General features: G+C 32.6%; 1 protein-coding gene across 1 annotated transcript; it reads right to left on the bottom strand.

Annotated features, from left to right (window-relative positions):
• Window positions 1–1,418: 1,418 nt before the first annotated feature.
• Window positions 1,419–19,289, bottom strand: LOC128991073 (neprilysin-2-like). Its single transcript, XM_054413799.1, has 14 exons — window positions 19,265–19,289; window positions 17,683–17,789; window positions 17,109–17,247; window positions 16,814–17,019; window positions 16,328–16,504; window positions 15,213–15,430; window positions 11,392–11,547; window positions 10,562–10,705; window positions 6,990–7,086; window positions 6,002–6,170; window positions 4,624–4,742; window positions 3,702–3,833; window positions 2,939–3,099; window positions 1,419–1,944 (listed from the first exon to the last, which is right to left on the bottom strand). The coding sequence occupies exons 2-14, from the start codon at window positions 17,779–17,781 to the stop codon at window positions 1,773–1,775; spliced, it is 1,989 nt and encodes a 662-aa protein (XP_054269774.1). The 5' UTR covers window positions 17,782–17,789; window positions 19,265–19,289; the 3' UTR covers window positions 1,419–1,772.
• Window positions 19,290–22,378: the final 3,089 nt, after the last annotated feature.

Genomic DNA, 22,378 nt, shown 5'->3' with positions numbered 1-22,378 from the left:
TGATGGAAAATATCCGCAATAAACCTTTGAACAAGAGAGATTATTCGATTTAAATTAATCTGTTGGTTAAAATGAACAGCTTTGATACACAGCAACAACAAAGAAATGTTTTTAAAATGTTGTCAGGACGTTTCGCAACAAGGACAACATGCAAAGGGGTTGGCTGTTATTGGTTTGGGAGCAAGACTTTTGTCCTGAAAGTACGTTTTTACAACTTACCCAACATTAGTCGACTACCGAATGAATAATATTTCCGTTCATCCGTGGGTTTGGCGATAATCTTCATCTGACAAGGATCACGATAAAAGAATGAGTGAGGAGATAATACCCCTTAAATATTGATACGTCTTTACTCAAATCCAAGCGGTAATTTATTAAAATAAAATGCTTTGATGCCATTGTCATTTCACAATAACAGGGCTAAAGACTTATTCTAGTAATCTATTTTTTTTTATTTATATTATACACAGTAAAACAAAACAGTACACAAAACAGTACAGTATTTTAAAAGTATCTGGCATTTACTTTAGACCTAGTATCAAATAGCTACTTACCAATATCTTATAGTTAGTAACTGTACACAAATCAACCTATAAAACTAATATAAACTGTCAAAGTATACATTAAAGCTAAATTAATTATAGCAACGTGATACATGTCAATCATATAACACAGCTTACTGTTTCCCGCGTATGGTAATTGAATTATGGTAAACCATATTGTATTCACATGCAAATCCCAAATGATTTATGCATTCAGCAATATGTAAGCTAAATATTAATTTTGCAGAGGTGAACCAAAGTGTTTGTATACAGTTGTTGACTTGTTAAGCATAGAATACCAAATAAACAACTAAAAAGATTTAAAAATGTAATTACATGTATTTTAAAAGTACAACACCTAATTAAATCTGCAGTTGTACAGTAACAGTAACTACATGGTCTTGCACCATAACATTTTTAATACAGTTCGTGAGTAAGTATTAAAACTACATGCAATTAAGTTTATCTGAGTTCCAATTTTACAGTTGTTAAATTTCACACCCTTCTATAAGTTCTCATTCTCATAACAATTTTGTTGGTTTATTAACCCTTAATATTCTAGTCCACATGTGCCTAGAAGAATAATTTAATTTTTATAAACAACTAACGAATTTTTTATATTGAACAAAATAGTTATAAAATAAAAATACATGGTTTACAAGGTTATTAGGACTTATTTACTACTATAAAATTGGTCCTATAGTTACACAAGAACAATTTTAATTAATACCACACATTGTTTAATACATTTGCAATAAATTCGAAAAAATTGCAACTAAGATAATCATATAAATTTGTAATACAATATTTAGATTAGAACCCAAACGAATCGTATTAAATTAATTCACAAAAGTCCTTGGAAATATTTGAATTCCTACGTGTTTACACAACTGTAAAATAATGTTGCACTGCTCTAAGCCTTTAATTTTTGTAGACCAGGTCGTTTCTCTCCAATGATAATGAAATGTATAAAAGTATGATTAGGTTTCCTTTGTATCCTATACTAATTTATAGCTCCTAATAGGTTATTTTTTGTAGAAAATAATAATTCATGAACTATAAAATGTATCTGGTTTTACCACGATAAATATGTTTTAACAATATAATTTGTGTCGAATTTTGTTTCCGGAATTGACCGCGTCGTTGAACTAATTAAATGGAACATGATTACTTAAAATATGATCAGTACTTAATTATCATTCCCAGTTAATGTTCCTGGCAGCAGCAAGATCACCAAATCGCGCACCTATGTTGTGGGTTCATCGCATCATTGTCTGAACACCTGAAGATCTTGGAGAACTCGGGGAAGTTCTTGAGTGCACCGTTGACACGGAACTCTGCTGGAGGGTGAACACCTGTAGTGATCTGGTACTTGAGTGCCTGAGGACGATATCTGGTGCACCTAAATAAAATAACATGCACTCAAAATTCAAATGTGTTATTTTTTAAAACTACATCTTGCAGCGGCCTCTTCTTGATATATTCTTAGCAGTATGGAACAAGAGTTTACTTTATGTAAAAAAACTTCTTGGTAAGCATTGTACATGTTGGGGCCACTATAGTAGTGTAATAAAAAGTATTAACATTCTACTACTATTTATAGTTGTACTTTATAAGTATACTGTACAATATATTTTTATTATTAGAGTACTGAGTAAGTAAACAATAAATGTATTAAATATAAAAATACCCATATCACAAACGTTGCTAGATAAGGATAAAAGATATATTAGACGATATTATATGAAAAATCAATGGAGGATGTTTAATCCATTTAGCTTATCAGTGACTGAAATACTAGTCAATCATTTTTTATAATTTACAATATGAGTTTTGATACATGTTATTGGGGTTTCTAGCTAAAGAACCCAAGGTCAGCATTTTTTAGAGGATCGGGCTTGTATAAATGGGATTTAGAAATGTTAGATTGATTCAGATAATTGTTTGTAAAAGATAAGGAACTATGCATTTTATGTTGAATATATAACATTCTAACTTCATTTTTGTGTTATAATATAACATGAAGTTATACCATTGGTTGCCTTAACAAGTAAATCAGTACATTTATTAATAAGTTCGAAAGGTTTGATTTGAGCTATGTGCGAATTGTATCAATGTGTCTATTGACACTGTCGCCAAACAATAATTTGATTGAAAAATTAGTTTCTAATGACAACCCAATTCTTTTCATTTGCATTGACCAAGATGGTAAAAATTCTGGGGATTGAGTGAAATTTCATCATTCATGTAAAAAAACAAACATCTAATCAAGTTTCATGCCAGTTTAAAAATATTAAACGTACTCATTTCTAACCCCTTAAGTATTAATTAATCATTGACAAATTGATGCTAAAAAATGGCTTTCCTCAATCCTTGAAGTTTACTTCAGTACTCACCACATGGTGGCCATGCTGAGCATAAACAGCTGATCCTGGGTGTAGTTCTGCAGTCCTGGCAGAAGAGGCTCGTCTAGGTTGAGTCTCTGGTAGGCTCGGTAGGCTAGTTTGATACCACCGTTATCCGCCACATTCTCACCCTGGGTATTGATGCCGTTGAGCTGTAATAATTATTCTGAGTTATTATAGTAATCACCTCAACAAAACGTCATCTTTTCAATTCTGAGGTAAGTCAGTCAGAGGATTTGACACTTAACTTAGGTACTGTTCTTGAGCACTTCTGGATAAAGAGGCAGACCAGAGGGTCAGTGACAAGGATATGATTTGAAAGTTCGTCGCTTAATGATACCCACCTTGGCATTTTGGCATCGCACATATCTATACATACGGCTATTTAGGATCACGAACTTTTGAGACAACCATAAGCCGCTCACCTATCAACTAAATTCGTAGGATGATTGCAAGGATCATATTACAAAACCCAAAGCCAAATCGTAAGACAGTAATTAGCACACTTCTTAGGCTTCGAGAGAAAAGAACATGCATACATAATCCTAAAACATGATCCAAAAGAACTTTCAGGCACTGCTCGGAAAGTCGTAGATCTATAAGCCTTTGCTTCGGAAAACACTGTTCCTAAAATATAATACACCATAACCCCTCGAGGTTATGTCTTTCGGAGCAGTGCCAGGATCTCTGCCAACTATGTCGATGTGCACTACCATTGACTATATTGGTACATATAGCCAATGGTTTAACCTACATGCAAACGAGTAAGAGAGTCCACAAAGTTGCTGTACTGGTCGACGAAACATCGCTTCTTCTCGTTAAATACCTTCTTGCTGTCTTCGGTCCACCATACCTTGAGGTCTCCGTTGAAGTCAAACTGGCTACCCTGTGACAGAAAATGATATTGAAGAGGACTGAGGACTTCGTGATTATAAGATTATAGTGCAGCCGTTCATGAGAGCTATTTTTATTGACTCACTAACTCACGATTAAGATATTTTTATTCTCATACTATTTATCAGCGAAAGGAACATGTGGAACAAATTTATGTCAAATCAGCAAGAGGAAATATTGAAAGAAAACCAAGTTAAAATGGAGTCAGCATAATTAGGTAGAATTATTCCACTTAGGATAAAAAAATCTATGACAAGATTAATTACTTTTTATTTTGTTATAACATTAATTTCTCTTGTAGCTAACTTTTGCAATATAAAAGTTCTTTTTGAAATTCTATGAAGGGTATCTTAAAAGTAAGAATAGTACTCTGTATTGTTCATAAGGAACAGTTTTGATTATTTTGACTTACTGATTCTTGGTTTTTAATGTAGATAATGGTCTATATGCAAATTTGTAAATTATTAATTTAAGATAGATTTAGTTGTCGCCATTCAATGTACAAAACTGTACTTTATGAATAAAGCATATTTGATTTTATTTCATTTCATTTCAGCACAAAGATTTCTCTGTTAAAAACATACTTTACTTAGTGTCTAAAAATGAACGAAGGAGCGTACAAAGACTTCTGTTTGAAGAACAACTCTTACCATATCAAATAGTGTTTAATGGTGGTTTTTAAACAATGAGGGATTTTAATAAGCCAAATAATCAGTTTGAGCTTGATTATTGGCAAAGAGATGACAGAAGTGTTCCAATTCCTACTCGCCAACGAGACCAACCTGATCGTCAAACCCATGTGTTATCTCGTGCGCCATGATGAAGCCAATCGCTGCGTAGTTGACATATTTGGGCAGCCTTGCGTCAAAGAATGGCACCTGCAGAATGCCAGCTGGAAACTCTGTGGAAAACGAACTTTATTCTCAAAATACTACATAGCTATTTCGGAACAGAAAGGGTATGGATCATAACAAATTACGTCAATGGCCCGAATATTTTACTAACTACGTTTTTCACTGGCTTAGACCTTTTTTAACTTCATTTTAAATAATAAAACAAAGATGAAAGAGGTTTACATTAGGGCTGGTGACGTCATTTCTTTATGTTTATGATCTATGTTCAACCTACAACTTGAATTGTAGTAGCATTATCCTAGAACTTATGTAAACTTCAGTTAGGCCTTTATAAAGTTGTATTTTTTATCTTTTCAATTAATGAAGTAATTTAATTTTACGTTATTGTTCAATAGTTGCTTATTATTATACAAAGTAGGCCTACATAAAATTTTAAAAACGAAAAGAACCAACACCTTACAAAGAGATAGTAACAACTAAAAGAGACTTTTTGTAAATACAACAATGGTCACATAACACAGATTTTCAGATCCTTTTTAACATTGATCATTTTATTATGAACGCGATACGATTTTGTGCAATTCAAACAGTATGTGTGAAGAATTATAAAAGACTGGAGTAATATTTATTGTGTGGTTAGTCTCGAAGAGAACCCAGCTGTTTCTTTATTAATGATCATTTATTGGAAACGCTCAACGATCACGGACAGCTGGAGCTACTGAGGATTGGGTAGCTCTCTATAATTTTGGCAAAACGTTGTATTTTTAGGTGGCTGTGATTTTACTGACAAAAATCCTGTAACACTAAATATTTGCTGTGGTAAATTCTCAGGATTCAACTGACTTTCTTATTCTTTTCAAGCCCTATGTACCTACTTAACAAAGTAGGCCTAATATTTAAATTTGGACGAAACCATCCTTATAGTTCTAAGACTGTTCGTTCCACTATATAATTAATCATTATGGATTCAGTTTGCAATATTAGAATAAAATTCCACACATTCAATAACTTTTAATATGTTTTCGAATCATCCGTGAGTAAAAAAAAGAATAACTTGAGTACAACAAAGCCTTTTAATGTAGCATCTCCACAAAAGCCTTAACAGAAAACAAGCTGGGACCATTTAGAAAAAAGTTGCAAATATAGACTGACAGCCGTGCTACGTTCTGGCGTCCACCACTGGGAGTGCCGTGTAGTTACGTAGCACCTACGCTGTAACTAAATGGCGCTCCAAGCGGTGGACACCAATTCCTATGCTAAGGATCCAAGGACTCTTAACAGAATCAGAAAGCAAGCTGGGACTCACGCATCGAGTTCTCCAGAGGATGGTAGAAGGCGTTGGCTATGGCTACATTACTGTGTTCCCGCCAGTCTGTCTTGTTGACAGGTTCTCTCAGCTGTCTGTAGGCGTAGTTTTCTCCCCATTTGGATAGCTTCAGTAGCTCCTCCAGGTAGTGTTCTCCGTCCAGGACCAGCTACAATCAGCTGATTAGTTGAGTAAAAATATCGATGACATAAATAGAGAGATTCGTATTTTGAGGAGACTGATGGAGGTTTGTGACTAAAGGGGCTGAAGCTGAAGAGTAAAATAAGAATAAGTAAGCTGTCGAAGGATAAATAGGTTAGGATGCAATCAATTCAAGTTTAGTTTCTGGGAGTGATGGTATAAACTTTTGAGTTTCGATTAGGAATAAATCTATCTTAGTTATTTTTATCACTAAGCCAAATAATAGATAGTTTAACGGTTTGATTGTTAAAACATATTAAGTACAATAATAATTTTAAATATATGCAAATATAAGTTTTCTAGTGCATGGTTTAGAAACAGTAAGAAGTGAATTATGTAACAAAAAGCAAAAGCTTTATCCTAACTGATTGATTTGTGACGAATGCTATAGTTTTATTTATATTTAAAACACAAAACATTTAATTGTTGGCAAAATAATTATATGAACTTTGCAACTCAAAAATACATATTTTTAACAAATTGTAGTCCCTTAACATACTTTTCGTAGATAATTAAAGCTACTACAAACCCCAACCTGTGTGTCCGGAGAATCATGTATATGAATTAAAACATTTCGTAACAGATATTGTCTCTTCTGTAGTTCTATAATGGTTTTGAAAGGTCAAAGAAAACGTAAAAATAAAAACTTAGCCAAAAGGTGAGAAAGTTGTGTAATCTAGGAATCGAAATGTTAACAGCTCCATATGAAATGTTAGATAATAAAATTATGAATGGATTTAAATATAGTGTTTCGTAAAATTAGGTCAGTGGTATAATTTCAACATACTCCTTTGTAATGTTGCTCGATCTTGGATATATTCAACAACTCGTCGGGATATCCAATGTATTCTTGCACTTGGAGAACCTTGTAGAGAGCTCGAGCGCTGAAAATTAAGATTCATCTGAAATCTTATTTTATCGTATGGATATTGTACAAAAATATCTTAAATGGGTCTTATTTACAGCAAGATTTAAAAACAAATTATGTGAAGGATAAAGATTTATTGAATAAAAACAACATTAAATTTGCAAATGCTAATTATTTACGCTACTTATTTGCTATATTTAAATTTTGTCACTTATACCGTAAAGATTAATTTACCGGCCTCAATCAGCCTGAAAGTGTATCAGTAAAGATAGCACGTTTAAAATATATCTTGATAAACTGTTTCGTCTCCTGATGTTTACAATCTGACTATAGTTCAAAAAAACTACTGTTTAACTACGGTTAACTAACAGTTATATGACGGCAGTTAGTTGGTTAGCAACACCCCTTGAGCTTATGTTGGCCTTTGATTGTTCCCTCTAGAATAAAACCAAAGCTATGAGGGCGAACCCTAAAGAAAATACATTTGTTATTGCCATTGTCACTCCCCTGGATCATAAGCTTTAAAATGACGACTCAATCGTAAAAATTGGCTAAGTAAGACGATAGAATGTTACATAAAAACCTTTTATTGTATAACTAGCAACAGTGCCCGTTGTGGTTAAATACAACGGTCTCTAGTAAAGTAATGGTTATGAAATCCATACACCACTTTACTCACTAATATTAATGGTACAGTTTAAGTACATAACATTAGAATCACACATTTAACATAAGGAACACACTTTAAACATAAATGCAAATTGTTAACAACAACATTTAATCAAAGAAAAATTCATTAGATAACAATATAACAATAAGCTGTTGAATTATTAACACATGTTTCGTATGATTAGATAATGCATACTGGTAAACCAATTATTTCCATCTATAAAAATAATTGGTTTTTCTTTTCCGAGGCAGGTTAGCTCTTCTACCCGACTGGTTTTCATAATTTTGGCCTTAAACTAAAGGTATGGACGTTGCGCAGATTTACCATCAAGCATCGGCATTCATTTTGACGTATATTTCGAGTTATGCACAAACTGCCTCCCTGTACATTTCTTATGGGAGTTAAATTTTGGTTTTTCCGAGTTCAATGTTTCGCAAGCGGGCGATGGTTTACAGGAGGGCTCTTCTACCTGCCCGATTTTCATAATTTTGGTCTTAAAATAAAGCTATGCAAGCACATATTTGTCATCAAGCATCATCATTAATTTATCTAATGTATTAATCGACGAAAGAATTTGTTTTCTCTACAATTAAAGATGTATTCCAGCAGTTCTAATTACATTATACATTTTGGTCTAAACACCTTAAGTGAAATACCAGCTTTCATTTGATCTATTGATTATTAAGATCGGACTACCGAAAGCACACTGCCGAATCACGAATCAACAATAAATACAATAGTTTTAGTACCTATCTGCAATCAATGATACGTAACTCTATTTTTATTTAAGTTATTTTATATGTCTTGGTCTTAAAATACTTCAAAGGCTTTCACTTGAGATATTGATAGTTTTAGTCAGTTAAGTTCAAGATACTGTATCGCTCAATCAGAAAATATAAATTTGATTATATCTTGGATTTGGAATTTAGTTTTAGATACATTTACTTAATTCTAATTACGTTATTCTATTTGTTTTGACCTAAGAACCCTCATTGAAATACCAGCTTCCATTTCATTAAAGCACGCAGCTAAATCACGACCAACACAAATTGTTCAAAAAATGGAGTTATTTATCATCGATTTATAGCCAAACGATCTTGCTTACTTTCATAATTATTTGCAAATATTCACAAATTAGGCTATCCAATGACCTATTAATTAATAAAATCGGTTCAGTAGAACTGTAGATTTAATTGTACAAAGTTTAACAACAACATCTTTAATTTAGTATTTTCTCACTACTATATACCTGGAGGCTGCTTAACGTTTTTGCAAATAACTTTGAAACGGCGCGAAAATCGACCAAAGTGGAAGGTGATATTCTGAAAGAGAATAAAATTTCCTACAAATTACTATTAAGAATTTCTCGAATATACTCAATAAAGGCAGCCTAAAGTTGGCTACAAATATAAAATTGAAAATATAAACCTGGAATAAAAGGAGTTTTAAATGTATTATTTTTATTTTTTATTTTTTTACCTTAAATAACTAATAAAATCAAACTTTCATAATTATTTGCAAATGCACACAAATTAGGCTTTCCAACGACCCATTAAGAAACCAAATCGGTCCGGTAGAAGTCTAGATTTAGTTGTACAAAGTTAAACAAAAATATATCTAATTCAGTATTTTCTCACCACTATAAATTTGGAGATCACTTAGATTATTGCCAATATCTTTTAAATGGAGGGGAAATCGACCAAAGTGAATGTAATATTCTGAAAGAAAATAAAATTTACTACAAATAACTACTATGCAATTCTTGAAAATACTTAATAAAGGCAGCCAAAAGCTGGCTACAAATAGAATCTTGAAAACAGAAACTTTAAAAACCCAGTATTTAATGTATTTTTGTTATTTTTAATATTTCGCCACAAATATTTAATAAAATAACGATTTTATAATTATTTGCAAATCTACATGGGTTAGGCTTTCTAATGACGCATTAGTTAACAAAATCGGTCCAGTAGAAGTCTAGATTTAGTTGTACAAAGTTTAACAAAAATATCCCAAACTTAATATTTTCTCATTACTATAAATTCGGAGGTTGCTTAGCTTCTTTGGAAATAACTTTTAAATGGTGAGGAAATCAACCAAAGTGGAAGGTGATATTCTGAAAGACAATAAAATTTCCTACAAATTGATACCATGCACTTCTTGGAAATATAAAAAAATGGCAGCTAAAAGTCGCACCCAAATAAAAAGTGTGAAAAACACCGTTTTCAATGTATTTCTTATGGAAAACACGTTTTCTTTAATTTATCACCATAAATCATAACAAAAACAAACTTTCATAATTATTTGCAAAAATACACGACTTAAGCTTTCCAACGACCCATTAGTTAATAAAATCGGTCCAGTAGAACTGTAGATTTAGTTGTACAAAGATTTTTAAAACTGAATTATATATAGAATAGATGTTTTAATAAAAACTTAGTGCTGCCCATGGTGGAAGTATTTACTTCCACCATGGTGCTGCCTGCCCCTATAGTACCCCATTTCAGGTCACTTTATTGGTCTTGTTTAAGGTAGGTCTAATTATAGGGCAGAGACAATTATTTATTGGCCCTGTACAAATATTTTGTTTTTATGACGATGATCTATGCTTTAAAGTTTATCTAATCATTTCTAGGACACGACTTTTTGCAAACCAAATAAAAACTCATTGCCATATTCAGTTTCAATGTATATGCAATTCAAAATAGAAATTCTAGCGAGAAAACAAAAAAAAACACGTTAACCACGAGGAATTAATCGTTAGAATGTTTTCTTCTTAAGGTATATTGATTTCTCATCAGTAAAATCCAACTAATGAACATACCTTGTTACGTTGTCCATCCAGTCCACTTCTTGAAGTACTTTGTACATTTCCTGCCTTATCTTCTCTGCCATATCAAAAGCTTCCTTTTTCGACGTTTTGTCAAAAAACTTTTTCACATACAGTGAAGACAGTGCTATTCCAAGGCTAAAAGCATAATTATAAAACTGTTCATGATTGAGTAGAAGATGTACTAATTTTACCTATTTAAAGCTGTAGTTGAACTATAAACCAATAATTTGGGTTTTTGATGCAAACAATTTTGACCGTCGATTTATTTAAACCTTTCGATGTTTATTAAATACTTTTAAATCAATATGCAGTTCCTTTGGCACACAGTTTTTTAATGCATAATTATTTAAATAATCTTTCATCTTTATCCAATTTTATAAAGGCTGACCAAACCTTATACAGGCTGAAAATATATATGCTTCGATATTGATATATTTTTACGGATCGTTAACTACAATCATGATTGCAACACTAAATATAATTTAGATAAAAATATTTCTTGCGGGTATCCTAGAACAGACTTTTGCTTGCACGGTAAAAAAAAATAGCATAATAATAAGTTACGAAATATTAGTTTGAAGTTTGGCCGATAGTGTTTGTTTTTTAATCATTTCATAAGCTTAGGTTTTATTATGTCGTAATCTATTACCGTTGACATTTAGAAATACCCCATTTTAAGGTAAAGCATTCCAAACCACAGTTAGAGTAGTGATATGTTGGGAGCTTAACTCCATTATTTCTAAGCTTGTGGAGGTGTTCAAGCTAATTGAGTAAGAATATGAACATTTTTTAAAGGCATCTACTTAAAATACTTACTTTACCTGCCAGCCACGCCTACACACTCCTTCCATCTAGGCTCCCTGGCCGTGGTGCCTATAACGGCTCTCCTGTACTCCTGGTTTCTGTTCCTCATCTCATCTGTGAGCGCTCCTGACATTCCCCGGGCAGCGTGCCACATCATGTGGTTGGCCAGCACTCTACAAGACAAGAATATCTTCGTTATCTTTGCTTTCACACATGGAAGTAAAGTACAGGGGAAACACGCATGTGCGGCAACCGCGCGCGTTCAGGTCTGGTGTGTTGGAGCGGAAATAAACTTGTGACGAGCAAAGAAGAGCGTTGTAGTACATGAGGGCGAGGGTGGTGGTGCTAGACACCAGCTCTAGTGCTAGACACCAGCTCTAGTGCTAGACACCACTTCAGTGCACTATGGAATGTCGTACTACTCTGTAGCTTTTAAGACAGCAACCCCACATAAGGTGGAGTAGAACGTAGAACGGAGTTAAATGATCTGTGTTGCTTTACTGCTTAATAATATCATTTTTTTTTTGTCAAAATAATTTATTAAAATCCCAAAGATGAAGACCTAGACACCGTCAGCCTATGTCCAGTGTCAAACCTACAAAAAGCTGTTTTTTTAGATTGGGCCTTTTTATATTTCCGGCTCAATAAAGGATACACAGTAGAGAATTTATTACTAAACATTTATACAAATACTGATGTTGCATGATGTTTTATACTTTTTTAAATTGTATTTGTTGCTTAATGTTTTATTAAAGTATAGTTTTTTTTCAAAATAAAGACATTTTGCTTTCTATGATTAGGAATAAGGAAATTTTAAGATTTGTTTAGTTTTAGGAACATTTATTAAAATGCTGAACATATAAAAAAATAAGTTATTGGTTGGTGCCAAGTGGCAGACAGGTCATTTGAAATGCTTTGATTAAAGTAAATCTAACGGATACTGTTTTCGAAGAAGTAATCATTCATTGATTTGTCTGTATATAAACAGGATATTTATTCGAAAACGAAGATAACAAAAAACAACATTCTCTAAACTGCTAATTACCACCAATTTTCAATCAACTAATTTAAAAATATTTAGCTTACAGCAACCTTGTTGGCAAAATGTAATTTAAAATTATAAATGACCAAAAATATGTAATGTACTTTCACAGATAAATTTATCATCTAAAACATTATGGATTAACAATTAAGCTATTAGCAAATTAATTTTCCACAAAAAAGGGCAGAGGGATACAGTATTAGCGGATATTAAACCAGCGACCCGTGTAAGTAGCCGCAGACCGCTCTACTACACGCCAAGTAATAAAAGAGAATTACATTTCTTCACTAAACCATTAATAATAGGCCAACACGTTTTGTAAACTAAAAACGGGATACAATGATCAAAACAAAAATAATAATGGCTTCTTTAAGTCAAGAAACTCAGTTGTTAAGTGTAGGATATTCTCAATTATTTAGCAGAATATCATTTCTTTTGTTTTAAGTGTTTTAATATAGGGACGCGAGAATTTTTAAAGAAAATTTTTATTAACAAATTTCTATTTAAAGTTCTCAAAACTACTTTGACGCCAAGTAATAAAATAAATTTTATTCATATTTTACTATATGTGTCTAAGGAATATGTCGGCCTTAGTCCCTAACAAGACTACAAGATCGCGCCACTCATCCTACACTCATCTCCATTCATACTTGGCTTAAAATACCTACTTTGTATGGTGGCCATTTCATTGAATAGTATAAAAAAGTATAGTCGTCTTTCAATGTCCAAGACGTTCAATGGATATTAAAATAAACTGTGTGCTAGAAATTGCCAACCTTAAAAGCCCTTTGGAGAACAGTAACGTTCAAGGGAAGCATTTAGTGGTAGTTAGCAACCAGCCTAGGGCAGTCTATTTGGCGGCAAATATCGTCTATCACGCGGTTTGGCGCGCCTCCACCACATATCTGGGTCATGTGTGTGATAAATGTGATAGAAAATTTCACCAACCTTGATATTTGTGCTGTTACGAGCAACAATTTAAGGTATTTTTTTAATTGTAGTTAACCATTAGGGTCTACTTAAGCTGTTAAGAAAATGTCACACTTTTTGAGTCCTACTTCAGTACTTAAAGATCCATGAGATAGAAGAGGAGTAAATTTAATGTTTATGATGAAGAAATCAGCCTGTAGGAAAAAATGTCATGTTTCTCATTTTTCACTAGTAAGTGACGAAAGTGAAGAAAATAATGATGGTAAGAACGCTTGGATCATTCAAATATGTTGTAGTCAAACACTGGCTATAACTTGTCCAAATTTGGGATGTCTACTTGGGTATCTAAAGTCAATGTTTCAAAGCATCCAGCCAAAACTAGCCAAGGTATCTCCAAACGTACTTACGCTACATGAAACTTTGTCGGTTGAACTCCTCCGCCATTTCTTAACCGATGTTATCCATTGACGTCTCATTGGAAAGAGCGCGTCGCGTAGATTTGCAAACTGGCCTTACATTTTTGAAAAAGTCCCTTGGCCTCTGCCCCATTGGCTTTGAAAGTTCCCATGTTATCCTTATGGAGAACACAATTGTTTACATTTTGATCAGCTGTATAATTTAATTGCTGTTATTTATTTTTCAATTCAATGAAACGCATTGAGTACATTTATTTACTACAGTATTTGAGTTTGTGTAAACATAACCCCCAAGACGGATCGTGTTAGTATGGTTGTATCTCAAATTTGTGCATTTATCGTTGTTTTGTGTAGCTATAATGTGTTTAATTGTTGTTTTTTTCTTTTAAATGCCTACGACGTAACGACAACGAAACATAGACAGGAGGCAAAATCGTGATAACGACCGTAGCTACAGGACAGTGGCGCGTGATAGGCTTAACTCATCAAGTCAGCACCTGACCCTGGACAATCTCAACTATTAAGTTATAAATGCGCCCTAACATTACCCCAAAACGACTTTTTGTTCTCAATTGGCCCTCTATCAATGTCCTGTGTTGTCTGTACAGCGAGGCATTTTGAGAAGGAGAAAACAGGCCGGAATGCTTTAGGTTTATCAATAACGAAGATAAACATGGTCTCGACCGGTAAATGTTTGAGTTGACTCTTTTGAACTCATTGTAAATATGACTGTTATTCGTTTTGAAATAACTCCTGTAATACTTTGCAATTGCTCGAATTCGAGCAACGTGTACACTAGTAGAAATTTATTGCTTTAAAATAAGGTAAATTAATGTATGTTTCTGCGATGGTATATAATAACTTCTTTACACATTAAATGTACTTAGTGTAATAAGAGGAAGGTGTGTAAAAAAGGTGTAAGGTCCAATGTAATGTTCGTAGTTTAGAAGTATGAAAAAAAAACATACTAAAATGGCTTAGTTCTATTCATTGAATATTTATACTGCTATGAAAAAACACAAGACCAAACTAAACCAAACCCCTTTACATTTAATCATTTTTAAATTCCTAAACTGTATAGCAATAACACATCATGAAGCTTTCACAGTCTGGTGCACTACTGTATTTAAAACACCTGCTGAAAGTTTTGCAACATTTGCTGATTCCCACACATATTATGAGGACCATTTAAATGAGCTTCAATACGTAAATACTTTATCTCTTTGGTTAATGTAATGATTATACATTCAATCTCGTTGGCTTGTTAGATTCTCTGTTGATAAAATGTATTCTTTTGGGTTTTTTATTTTATCAGAGATAGAAAAGATGTGTACAAAAGTGATTAAAAGTATACGCATATAAAAATTTGTCTATTTTTCATAGTCAAAGTTATTAATCAAACGTAACATAATGATGAATGTATATGAATAAAAGTTTGAGGTTTACTTACTGTTTTGGATACTTAGACAAAAACTGTTCTAAATCCTTCAGATAGTTCACTTCCGCAACAATCAACATTTCATTTTCCCGTAGTGGAATGTCTTCCGGCAAGATGCTTTTGAGAAGTTTCTTCCAGTCAACCCATGGAATCTCCTTTGTGAGATCAGGAAGAGTGTAAGGGTTGTACATTCTGTCAAAATCTCTACGTTCTTCTCTTGGAACAGTTAACTGAAAAACATTAAATTTCAATAAACATAATACAATTTCTAGTCATCTAGAAGAAGACTTCTGGATAGGAGATGTGTGAAGCTGAAGTAGGTTAACAAAACACTCGAGATCCTTGATAGTGATAGCTGATGAAGAAGATCGGAGACAATTCGTTGAGGAGAAAAACTACTTTTTTGGGTATAAATGGCGATGGAGGTAAGAGTAAAAAGAAAAACATTCCAAAACCTTTGATCAGAAATTTCATTTTTGTATCACCACTATCCTATTATTCAAATGATATCCGACTGTTGAAATAACAATCATGCAAAGTTATTGTTGTGTCATAGTGCATTTGCTTTTCTACATAAGTACCATGTAATATTTGGTTAAAATTTATTGTACCTTTTTTATGATTCAAAATTATAGTAGGCCTATGAAAATTGAGGCTATTTGAAGAGTTCATTCAATCATAACTTCGAAGCAAGACTACAAAGAACATTCCTTCGACTTAAAATCAACTATCTTATGCATTATCTCCAATAGCCAAGCTCTGAACTTAGAATAGGTTTAAGATTAAGCTTCGATCAAATTCATTGGATTTCTAATGTGTTGTTACTTTTGCAATTATTTTCCAAACATTTAGAATGAAATAATTTTGATGTGCATTCGAATGTTAAGTTTTTAACGTATACTACCACCTATAAGCTTTTTTAGTACTATACATATGTTAGTACTGCAGTGGTGTAAGCAGGGGGTTAGGGGTTTGGTGATTGGTTGCTATTTAGTGTGTGTGTCGTGGGTTTGGTGTTTGTAAATTTTGCATCATGTACACTTTTTTAATAGTGGTTTATCATCGATGAAACTAAAAATAGACAGAAATCTATTCACAAAATATTGATAGAAAAGCTCAAATCATACCTTGGCAAGTTCTATCTCGAACAGCAGACAGTCTCTTAGCTGTTGTTTAGCAGTTTCCCTGTCAGCCCCGTACAACACAGCCATATCTACCATGTAGTTGTAGTAGGCTTTCACTATAGAGTCCTCCTCTCCTCGGATCAGAAACTCCCGGGAAAGGCCTAGACCAGCCTGGTCAACCTGTCACATGGAAAATAAACGCTATCAGCAATCTGACATGTACTTTCTCCCTTAAGGTCGTCAAAAACCTAAGCGGTGGGAGTAACTTTTATATTTTATAGGGGGAAATCACAAAAGTTGCAATAACTTTTGAACCATAATTATTACAGCAATTGGGGGTTGTAATATTTTGTTTCCAATTATAAGGACCATAACACATTAATTTTAATCAAAATCGGGTTTTTTCTAAAATTTGAATATCATTCAAAGCACACTAGCAAGCAACAAGTTTAAGTAATTTAGGAATATCATTAACTTCTTATAGAGTACCTCAAGAATCCTGCGGGTTGTATTCTTGGTATCGATCGAGATGTAGACGTGAAAGAGGTTGCCACCTCCAATAGAAAGATTTCTCAGTTTTATTTCAGTGTCAAGGAAATTCCAGTTTTCTTCCTCCCAGTTTCCCAACACAGGCCATCCTCCAGCTTTCTGCAGCAAGGCAACAGCGTGGCTTGTACCTCGACTGTTGATGGCCTCTGGAATAAGGATTTGGAATTTAGAAAAAAACTAATACTGAGAGCACAATGTTGTTCTTGTGTGTTATTTTGCTTGATTGTACACTCACGTTCGTCCATGCACAGTGAGAAGAGATTCTTCAAGTTTCTATACGGCAATGGATCATCAGGGTTGGGCTTGTCATAAACTATCACTTTCAGTTGTTCTTCGAGCTTGTCATTTACTTGAGAGAATGAGGAATTCTGGGTCTGAAAAATGGAATCGCGTTTTTATATAATTTTATTGATAAGACGTGTGGCTTTCATTATCAAACATCATACTAAATCTTAACATCTCAATAGAAATATAACAGAGTCAGTAAAAAGGTAAAAGGTGAACGATTTTAACTGACTATCCTATTGAATTTACAATAATTACACCTGTCACTGAATAGTCGGTTAAGAAAAAAATATCTTTTTCCGATTTGGCCTAAGGTTAGTCACTAACTATCCGGATCTTGAGAAGAATCTTCTATAAGTATAAAAGATAATGTTGATTTGTTTGTATATTTGTTTGGCAGTGCAGTTTCAGAAGGTACTGGGGCTGTTTGATGATTTTGCCCTCTTCAGTTTTTGGAGGGTTAGCTGATCAGCTTTGACATTTGCTGCGTATTTCCTTTTATTTGACACAAAAACGCCACTTACTTGGTGATCATCTATTTCTGCAGTGTCCTCGAAACGTCTGCAAGCGAATCTGTAGAAGTCATCGCAAGGCCTGGCATTGAAGTCCATGTAGCTGAGCATTCTTTGAGCTGCACAAAAACATTGTTTTGCTTGTGTAATTCCATGTATTGAAACAAATATATTTATCAATGACATGGGGAAATGTGCAAAATCTTTTACTCTTGGATTCAGAAGGTCCGGGTATTTGTATTTGTGCAAACCTCATCTTTTCCATGCCACTGCACTAATTGTCAATTAAAATTAAGACTGAATGCTCTGAATGCTATACGAAAAATAAAAACTGTGATCTAAAAAACTGCAACCTTACTGAAATCATTATGAAATACAAACCTGACATGTTCAAAGTAATAATACTACTTTCATTGCGAAACCAAATGAAATAGATAGAGCTAATGTAAAATATCGACATTATGCAATGGTTAACTATGGAAGATAATTTGTATTAAAAGACCCTACTATTAACCGCCCTTTTACTTTCTATCCCTATACCATAGTCTATTGAGAAAGTATTGTTTTACTCAAAATTTTCAAGTTTAAATCTTTAGCGAAATATCTGTTTTGGGTTCCCCTAAACCTAAAGAAATAGGTTCCGAAGTGATGTCTGTATGTGTGTCCGTGTGTGTCTGCGTGAGTTTATGGATGGATGTGTACATTCAAGCTACAGACCACCCCTGCCCGATTTTGGTGAAATTTTGTACATAGGTTGGTATCTTGACTATTTTTTCAAATTTTACAAAGTTTCATTTTTAAGTGTGATTTTACCATAAATAACCTTAAAACAGAAAAGTCCAATTTTCACAAAATCGGTTAAATTTATGTTTATCAAAATTTAGAATGTTATATTCCTTTTAATTCTTTACAAAACTACACAAACCCCATTTCTTTAAAAGTTACTGTTCAAATTAATTGCAACTTTTGTGATTTTTCCTAAAACCTCATAAAGTAACGGAAAACCCAGTTTTTTTAAAAAACGGATATGCTGATTTTGACTAAAATTTAGTTTGTTTTAGTCCTTTTAACACTTAACAAAATTTTCCAGCCCTAATTGATGTAAAACCTATGGTTTAAAAGTTATTGCAGCTTTTGAAATTTTTTCAAAAAATCATAGTTACTCCCACCCATTCATGTTGTTGACAAACTATTGGGAAAGTAAATGTCAGATTGCTGATACCGTTTAATTATAACTATAATTTAGCTTTATTTACAATAACATCAGTTGGGGGCATTTAAGTGTGTAAATTTAAGCGGTAGTAGACTGGTGTATACATGTTTGTAATAGCGAACCACACATTTTCATTAATATAGCAAAATCTGATACATTAATAGTTCCGATAATCTTAATTTCGACGATTCAAGAGTTATATACTGTCAATGAATAAGCAGCTTACACTTAATCCGGCTTCGTAATATTTTAGAGCTATATTGTTGCTCTTGATCTTTTTGTCATGAGCAACAGGTACATACTAGTTGGACATAAATATTTATAAAAACCGATTATAGTTCCTTAATAATGAATTACGTTAATTACATAAATTTTACTTACATATGGACTCGCATGCTTTAGTTTTGCATATATCCAAAGTTTCTCCATCTGAAAAGTATTTTTTTTTATTCTTAGCAAATACAAAGGATTAATATTTTATTTACTGAATGTACAGGCAACGTAAAATCATATACGAACATACATGCATCAGTGTCTTGTATAAATAGGTAGCCTTATGAGTTAACCTAGCTTTAAAGACATATTGTTTAACAAACTAATAGGGCCAATTGAATTTAGTTTATGATTTTGTGGGCTAACCATTTAACACAACAGATTTTAAGGACAAACTATTTTCCTTCTAGCCCTCTCCGTTGCAAGGCACGGTACATTAGCTAGTATATAATAGTGTGCAAATTAAATATGGAAACAAATCTGTATTTTTTACCAGAATATATAGAAATATTCTGTTTGTGACATTGATCGGTAACAAAGATTCCGGGATCTTTTACACAAAAAAAATTGTTTTTAACCCCATAACCCTATATTTATAGACCTAACTTATATAATGGTAATGGCCTGCCATTTTGGCTAGGGGTGAGATATCTAACTCAAGTTTGCGTCATTGTATTTCTTTTGACAAAACCTTTAAAATGAGAGGTCACTCAATAGAGGAGGATGTTTGAAAAAATATAAATCTGCCACTACCCACTACTCTGTCAGGGGACTTAAAAAAATATTTTTGATGTGAAAGATTGCGGAACCTTTGTTAACGATCAATGCCCATCGATGTATAATAACTGTACATTATACATAAAAGATTATACATTAGGGAGTTATTATACCTTCTTGATCAGCATTGTACGTGTTATTAAATTTACGGAAAGTAAATAAAAGAAACGTCTTATAACACTTAAAACATATATTTACGCTTATACTGTAACTTACAAGACGGTAAATATACAAAAAAGATCGTAAGTGGTTATTCCACCTACCATCTTTTTTGTATATTTACCGTCTTGTGAGTAACAGTATAAGCGAAAATATATGTTTTAAGTGTTATAAGACGTTATTTTTATTTACTTTCCGTAGTTATTATACATCGATGTCAATGCAACAAACAGCATATTTCTATCGATTTATGTTAAAAAAACTACAGATTTGTTTCCAAACTTAATTGACTAATGGTATAAGTTTTGACGATTATTTTTTATAGGCCTCTGGGAAAATCAAAACAATAATTAATAAAAGTAAATCAGTCCCGGGTGTAGGTTTTTTTGCGCTACCTTCGGTAATAGCCACAATAGTTTTCTATGACGATGTGACGTCTGTATCAGCATGGAGTATTTAGAATATTCTAATAATAGCAAAAGGAATAATTTATAAATAGAAAATCTTTTTTAAATATCACGTTTTAAACGCACTAAAAAGTAGGAAATAATTTATAAATAATTTAAATTTTTTTAGTGTTTAATGTGTAAATATGTTAAATGAATTTTATATGACATTTTTATGCAAATTAAAACTAACTGTCCATTAAAACTGTAATCATATGTTGTTGCAAATTTTCTCATAATCTTAAAACTTAAAAGTTGCTCTCGAGAGCAGAACCTGTACCTCTTAACCTCTGCTCTTTGAACAAATAACTGTCAAAAGTATTTTCAGTCGACTCCAATTGATATACTATTTGCATTCTTCCAAAATGTAAACATTGAAATTTTGAAAGGCCACTAGGCGTATTCCAAGGAAAATATGAAAATTAAATTTTTTAATATTGTATTGTCATCCATTTAAGAGATATGTTTCTAGTTTTAAGTATCTAGCTCGTAGGGAAATTAGTTTAAAATCGATTGCCAAATTTGTACCGAAACCGAACAGACAAGAAAGTGAGCTAATAAAAACGTTTTAAAAAAGGCAGAAAACTAAATGACTAACTGACTCTTTCTTCGAGTTAGTATTTCAATTCAAAGTTTAAAACACAAATTTTATTGGAACGGTTTTACTGACTTTTTTTACTTAAACCTATTAAACCACGACATTCATTTTAAGTTGAATTGCTTATTGTTCTAACTTACATTTTGACCACTAGAAATTTCATGATTACTTACTTTTCAGAAGAATTAAAGTTACAATACCAAACACGACCTCGGATGTCTCAAACATGACTACTTATGGTTTATTTTTGTCCGTTCTTATCAGATGGTTGTTAAATTGAGACTTTGAGTCCGTGACAATCACCGTTTCAACAATGTGTCTATCTGATTTACATTAGAACTGTATCGCTTGTGTAGAATCAAACCGTTCGGATGTAAAAGAGTTACATCTAACTAAACTATAAGCAACGATTCATTGTTATGATAATTTGTGTTAAATAACATCAACACAAGTTGTCTCAAAAATACACAGGAGAGGTTTCTTTGAAACTCCCACAAATTATATTGAATAGCAACTGAGTTTCACATAGCGAATAAATTGTTGAAAAAGTTTTATTTCGTTCTTCTTTAAATCCCTTTTCAATCGCCCCTCCCCTCTTCCAATACTTCAGTTTTTCTTTGACTCAGAGGTACCAATTACGAATTTCTTGAATAGGTAATTTAAACTTAAATATCTGACTTGATGTATCCAAATCCTCTTTTTATCAAATCCAGCTGTATAAGGGACCAAAATAAAGTATTTACGACAAATATTTATTGATATTGTTAGGAGTTATGATCCTTATACAGATTACATTTTACCCTGCTTTCTAACTCTTTTTGATCAGGACTTGTATTTAAAATGAAACATACTGCATCATAAATGTTAGGAACTAAACAAATTAACAAAATTGATATAAATTAAACTGTAACTTAAATAAACAATATGAAACAATATAACATGCGGAGGTAAGGTGAAAAAATAAGCTAGTAACTATAATAATGTAATAACTCTCTTTTAATCACAGATCTAAACCAAATTAACCATTATAAGGTATTTGTATTTCTCTGTATTGTATTTCTCTCGACAAACGCATCAAACAAAGTTATAGAACTTTTCATAAAAGTGTCTTGAAACATTGAGATATTGTTACTAAATTTTATATGTGTCGATCATAATCTTGTAATTCGCCAGGGCTTTGTAAACTATCGTAAACTATCATGTTATATGAACTTCTAAAGACAGAAAATATGCTCGGATATT

The sequence above is a fragment of the Macrosteles quadrilineatus genome, unplaced genomic scaffold, assembly GCF_028750875.1.
Source record: "Macrosteles quadrilineatus isolate MER2022 unplaced genomic scaffold, UCM_ALF_1.0 Scaffold_3__2_contigs__length_128488019, whole genome shotgun sequence".
NCBI classification, from domain to species: Eukaryota; Metazoa; Arthropoda; class Insecta; order Hemiptera; family Cicadellidae; genus Macrosteles; species Macrosteles quadrilineatus.
This window is presented reverse-complemented; position numbering and strand designations above follow the sequence as displayed.

Excerpts from the sequence above, each read along its gene's own strand:
- LOC128991073 (XM_054413799.1), bottom strand. The coding sequence starts at position 17,781 with ATGCTCAGCTACATGGACTTCAATGCCAGGCCTTGCGATGACTTCTAC. Across the intron at positions 16,505-16,813 it reads CAACCCGCAGGATTCTTGAG|GTTGACCAGGCTGGTCTAGG; the intron begins GTACTCTATAAG and ends TCCATGTGACAG. Across the intron at positions 11,548-15,212 it reads TTGTCTAAGTATCCAAAACA|AGTGCTGGCCAACCACATGA; the intron begins GTAAGTAAACCT and ends CTTGTCTTGTAG.